Below are 6,013 nucleotides of genomic sequence, written 5' to 3' on the forward strand. Positions count from 1 at the left end.
TTCGTTTTGAAGTCAGTAATGTAATAATGTGTGTATAGGCGCTCTTCGATACTATATGTATTTATATGTTATGAGAACTCCTCCTTAACGCCAGAATCGTCTGAAACACAAAGTACACCTTTGTGATATAAGGTGAGGGCGCGGCCTGGCAAAGCCTCTTGCAGTAAATGTCTGTCATTTGTGATGTATGTTAATTAGAAATATATTTTAGTAAATAATCTTATACCTTTAAACGAGCAATTCTTGTATAATATAATATAATTGGAATCTCGGAATCGGCTCCGACGATTTTCATGAAATTTAGTATATAGGGGGTTTCGGGGGCGATAAATCGATCTAGCTACGATTTTTTTTTAGAAAATGTCGTATTCGTGTTTTATTCGTGTTTTTTTTTTTCCTGACATCTATTGGTGAATAATAATACTATTTTGCTTCGTAGATAGCTGGACAACTGAAATAACACATAGGCACTTTTTATACCGATATTCCTACGGGATACGGACTTACGCGGTTTCAACCGCGGGTCACAGCTAGTTACTATTTATATCATAAAATATCAGTGGTTTAATGATACAGCAATCATAGTTTTGATATTTCCTTTTTTTTTTGTAATCCAAATTTAGTACTGTATAATGTATATTCCTCATATTTGATTATTATTGTTTGATGGATGATTTATGAACTCTGCCGGCAAGTGAGGCAGATACAGAGCAGTACAGAAGCAATTGAAACTTGCAAAAAAATTAAAAGAAGAATATCTAAAATGAAAGAAAGAAAGGAAAAACACTTAGCGGAATATTCGAGGTCGAAAGTGATGCTTCTGGCAAAATTACAAGTATAGAAAAATATTGAATGGCAAAGCTTTAAAATGCAAAATTTTTGTGATAAATTCCAATAATCAATTTTTTTATTGTTTCTGTGTTTTATTTCCTGTTTATTGGTCATTGCGGAAACAATTCGAGCCCATCAAAATGTCAAATTTCATACAGAAGTGGAGAAGGGGCTAGGAGGTTCTTTGTTTTGTCGCGGATGAATTTTAACCAGCTCCCGTGGCCCCCTAACACAAGTGGCTCGACGGAACAGAGTGGGGTTTTGGTCGGTAAGAATCCGGCATAACCCACGGCTCCATCCCCGGGGGCCGTGGGTATCTATGCAAGATTTCCCCACTATAAAAAAAAAGGAGGTTCTTTGTTTACACCTGTTATTTTGTATCTGTTCTATTGCGTTTTCTGAGAAAATTTTACATAGTAGGTAGTTACGCTGGTGGGCCGGAGTAACCGTCGGTCGGGCGGTGTTGCAGGCAGGCAGGCAGGCGTAGAGCACTGCGCGGAGGCGTGGGGCGGAGCGGGCGAGGCGTAGGGCTGCGGCGGCAAGACCGGCCGCAAGACGGAGAGCGCGCGGCAGCCGGGGCCCGTGCTGCGCGCCGCGGGGCGGACCGCGGTCCCCCCGAGGCGGCGCTGGGTCCCGCCATCCTCGCTGCGGCACCACGATGTGCCCGACGGCGACGCCAAGCACGACATCATCTTCCGGAAGGTACGCTTGAGCGTTCTAACTAGTGCGCTTCAAGTCGTTGGTCGTTTTGCGTGTGCAATTCATCAACGCGATGTTTAAGGCTTTAGGTTCACGTTTTGTTTATTTTAACTTCTCCTTATTACTGGCCCGGCCCCCTATAGTGTATAGACAGCAGGTATACATGAACAATTCTTCTATACTATGAAAGTAACTAAAGCAATCTTACCTAGCTTTATCTGCATTGGTGTTATGTTTTTTTTCGTCAGAATTGTGTAATCTATTAATAACATAGTCATGTTGCTTGTTCTCATTTGTCATGTTGTTCGTAAAATATGTGGGTAGATCTCGATCCCTAAATATATTCAAATTTCAGCATAAATATATGTAGCGAAACGAAAAAGCCGAATTAGAACGTTGATCCATGTTTCAAAATTGTGCATTGGCAGGTGCGCGGCATACTTAACAAACTAACTCCGGAAAAATTCCAAAAACTCAGCGATGATTTGCTCGGGTTGGAACTGGACTCTGATAAGGTCCTCAAGGGCGTGATCCTTCTGATCTTCGAGAAGGCGCTGGACGAGCCCAAGTATTCGTCCATGTACGCGCAGCTGTGCAAGCGGCTCAGCGAGGAGGCTCCCAACTTCGAGCCGCCGGGCCAGCCCTGCACCTTCAAACTGCTGCTGCTCAACAAGTGCCGCACCGAGTTTGAGAACAGAGCTCAAGTAATTACTTCTCGGTTCCCTATTTCACTTCAACTGTTTTCTTTTACAACATATCATGGAAATTCAATCATTTTCAGTAATTTGACATTATTATATCTAAATGTTCAATAGTAGGTTTCACATTGTTTTTATATACTTGCAAAACGTAAGTTACGTAATGACTACTTTTGTATTATGTATTACATAATATATTATTATATTTATGAGAGTTAAGTTTTTGTTGATGAAATGTAAGTAGATAAAGAGACTTTTTCTGGATCTGATTTCCAGATGGATGAGCAATATTCCAAGAGAGATCTTATACAGTATTGTCGAGTTGAGATAACTTTTTTTGTAGAATGCTCTAAAACATATTGCAATTTCTCCATGTAAACACAAGACGCTTTAGGGATTGCACTACGGTATTATCAATATGATGAGTAAAACTCAATTTTTCATCAAATGTTTCGCAGTTAGGTTATGTGTCTATCTTCAAATATGATATTATTTAAGGAATACAAAGATGTGCATAGTGGTAAATTTTGAGACAATTTTATGAAATTAAACTATCTTATTTTCATCAACAGGCTTTTGCGGCATTCGATGATAAAACTTTAACTGCCGAAGAAGAGGAAAAGCGGCATCTCGCCAAGTGCAAGATGCTCGGCAATATAAAATTTATCGGTGAACTCGGCAAGCTGGAGATCCTGGCCGAGTCCATTCTCCACCGCTGCATACAGAACCTGCTGGCGCGGCGCGCGGCCGCCGAGCACCACGAGGACCTGGAGTGCCTGGCGCAGCTCGTGCGCACGTGCGGCCGCGTGCTCGACTCGGAGCGCGGCCGCGGCCTCATGGACCAGTACTTCGCGCGCATCGAGACGCTGTCCGCGTCGCGCGAGCTGGCGCCGCGCATCCGCTTCATGCTGCGCGACGTGGTGGAGCTGCGGCGCAGCGGCTGGATGCCGCGCACGGCCGTGTCGGCCGAGGGGCCCGTGCCCATCCACCAGCTGCGCTCGGACGAGTCGCCGCCGCCGCGGCGCGAGCGCGAGCGCGAGCGCGACCGGGAGCGCGAGCGCGACTCGCTGTTCCGCGGCGGGCTGCGCGCGCGCCCGCTGGACGACGTGCTGGCGGGCCTGTCGCTGCAGCCGGCCGCGCCGCTCGTGCCCTCGTCCGACAAGCTGTTCGGCAACGGGTTCCCGCGCGACGCCTTCCGCCAGCGCTCGGCGCCCACCTACTTCCCGCGCTCGCACTACAAGCAGGGCGCCAACGGCAAGGAGCGGCCCAGCAAGGCGCGCGTGCCCGTGGCGCCGGGCGGCCTGGAGAACGTGCAGATGCGCCCGGCCGCCAACTCGCTCATGTTCACGGCCTCCAACCGCCTCAACAAGCCGCAGCCGCAGCCCATGCCGCTCGCCCCTCAAGCGCAGAGTGAGTGCTCGACCTATGCGGGCTTCTCTAACACTGTAGATTGTTCCAGCTAGAGCACGCAGAAATCATCATATACATTGATCGTACATATTTCAATCAATTTCAATTTTTTTATTACAATTTAAACAAGATGAGAAAAAAACATATACAACTCTAAATAAATATGTAGTGGACTACTAATATACGTTATGATTGTTGTGATACAGGGCCGAAATTAATAATGGGCATCAGAGGAAGCAACATAACTGCATGTCATCTTCATCATCATGATCATCAGCCCATATATGTTCCCACTGCTGGGTCTCATATCAGGCCATAATCCGCCACACCGGCCAAATGCGGGTTGTCAGATGTCACATATCACCGAACTTTTATTTCTCACACATGCCGGTTTTTTCATGATGTTTTCCTTCACCGTTTCGAGCATGTTGTTGTTATCCACATGTGCAGATAAATTGAAATACCTATTTATTATACACTATTATACCTACACGCTCGCCTGGTCTCGAACACCGACTTATTGATTTTGAAATCCGAGGTCCACACCACTGGTGTGGCTACCATTGCTCTTGCATAACTGCATGTAATGCAATACTATTTATTTTTGTAACTTACCAGCAGAATGAATTAATTTCACTTTTAAAAGCCATGAATCTTTTTTGTCAGGCGTACTGCCGGCGTCGTTCGCGAACGCGGCGCCGCTGCTGAAGGAGCCGGCCATCACCATCAAGCCGGCGCCCGACAAGCGAGACAAGCCCAAGAAGGATAAGGTCAGCATAATATATACTCAAGCAAGACGTGACGAGCTTTTCGTTGTCCTACAATTATTAATATCATGACAATGATCAATTGTAAAATTTTCGAAAATTAGTTTATTAATCATAATATAATTTATAAACAATAAAAACACGAAGTATTCTTATAGATTAAAATATTTAAAATAAAACATTTCAATCTTAATCCGAGCGATACTAATGAAAATATCTAGTTAACTCAATATGTAATTGCAAGAAGCAACCCTTCGCTCGGCTACGTTCACGGCGCTGTGCGCTATCGCATAAACGAGCACAATAGCTGAGCGTCCTAGACTTCCAAGTCCTTTTTACACGTAGCCGTCACCTTCTAGAAGCTTCCACAAAACAGATAAACCAGAGTTTATCTGTTACATAGTAGCTTTTTTGTAACCTGTGGGAAAGGTGAGTGTTGTTGAGTAAAGTGCGTTTCTGTTGGTCCCGCCATTTAGCTGTTTAAAGCGTCCCTCTCGTATCATCATATCTCACTTGTATCTCTTTATTTTTATGACGCATAGTATTTATTCCAACGAGGTCATAGCCTCAGACACTTAATTTGTTTAGTTTCGACCAATTCCGTGATCCGTATTCTATAAATATTAAGAATTACTTATTCTTAATCGTTCTTTTCTTTTCGATTGTCTTAAAGCTAGATTTCTCGCTATAAAGCCGTATTTTGTACGCTGTAATCAGAACTTCCGTTATTTATATATGTATTTTTTTCGTCGTTTCTAATTTACACTCGCGAGTCAATACAATAAGGCGTTCAAAATTATGTCAATCCGGGGCTTCGACATGTCACTTTTGGACGCCGCGGCGGGCTCGTGCGCAACTTCCGATCGAACAATAGAAATAAAAAGGAACGCCCGGACGCTCTCAGGGGCCGAACAAGGAGGAGGCGTGCCGGCTGGCCGTGGAGGCGGTCGGCGAGCTGGCGGCCGGCGCCGGCGAGGAGAGCAGCGAGGCGCTGCGGCGCCTGCGCGAGCTCAACCTGCCCGACAAGCTGCTGCGGCGCGTGATCGCCGCCGTGCTGGAGCACGCGCTGGCGGGCGACGCGCGCGAGCCCCGGCCGGCCGCCGCGTGCGCCGTGGTGCGCGCCGTCAAGCGCGCGCCCGTGGGCGACGCGCTGCGGGCGCTGCTGGGCGCCGCCGCCGCGCCGCGCCTGGCGCCGCTGCTGGCGCACGCCGTGGCCGCGCGCCTGCTGCCGCTGGCCGACGTGGGCGCCTGGTGCGAGGGCGGCCACCACCACCCGCTGCTGCTCGAGGTGCTGCAGGCGCTGCGCGACGTCGTCGGCGCCGACAAGCTGCACCAGCTCTACAACGAGAGCAAGGTACCGCTGTGCGCACAAGACACCCGCCACTCGAGTTCGTTTGCCACCACTGAGATCTTGACGACAATAAAAACCCGCCATGTCGATAAGGACAGAAAAGCAAGCTACTATTTCACGGTTTTCTATTGAGAGTGTGGTACTTCCTCTGAGCGAGCTGGCCCGATTCGTGCCGAATCGTGTTCAACTCCTGTATTAAGTCATTTACATAAACAGCCACAAATTATTAACCATTTCACGCTAACAGTCGTGGCCGT

The 6,013-nt window shown here is 47.2% G+C and overlaps 1 protein-coding gene across 1 annotated transcript; it reads left to right on the forward strand.

The window, feature by feature from the left end:
- The first annotated feature begins 1,369 nt into the window (after positions 1–1,369).
- Positions 1,370–5,946, forward strand: LOC119833298 (eukaryotic translation initiation factor 4 gamma 2-like). The gene is made up of 5 exons (XM_038357280.1): positions 1,370–1,533; positions 1,959–2,234; positions 2,801–3,638; positions 4,305–4,408; positions 5,310–5,946. Exons 2-5 carry the CDS (start codon positions 2,109–2,111, stop codon positions 5,886–5,888), a joined length of 1,647 nt encoding a protein of 548 aa, XP_038213208.1. The 5' UTR covers positions 1,370–1,533; positions 1,959–2,108; the 3' UTR covers positions 5,889–5,946.
- The last annotated feature ends 67 nt before the right edge of the window (positions 5,947–6,013 follow it).

Source organism: Zerene cesonia, chromosome 17 (assembly GCF_012273895.1).
Source record: "Zerene cesonia ecotype Mississippi chromosome 17, Zerene_cesonia_1.1, whole genome shotgun sequence".
Classification (NCBI taxonomy): domain Eukaryota; kingdom Metazoa; phylum Arthropoda; class Insecta; order Lepidoptera; family Pieridae; genus Zerene; species Zerene cesonia.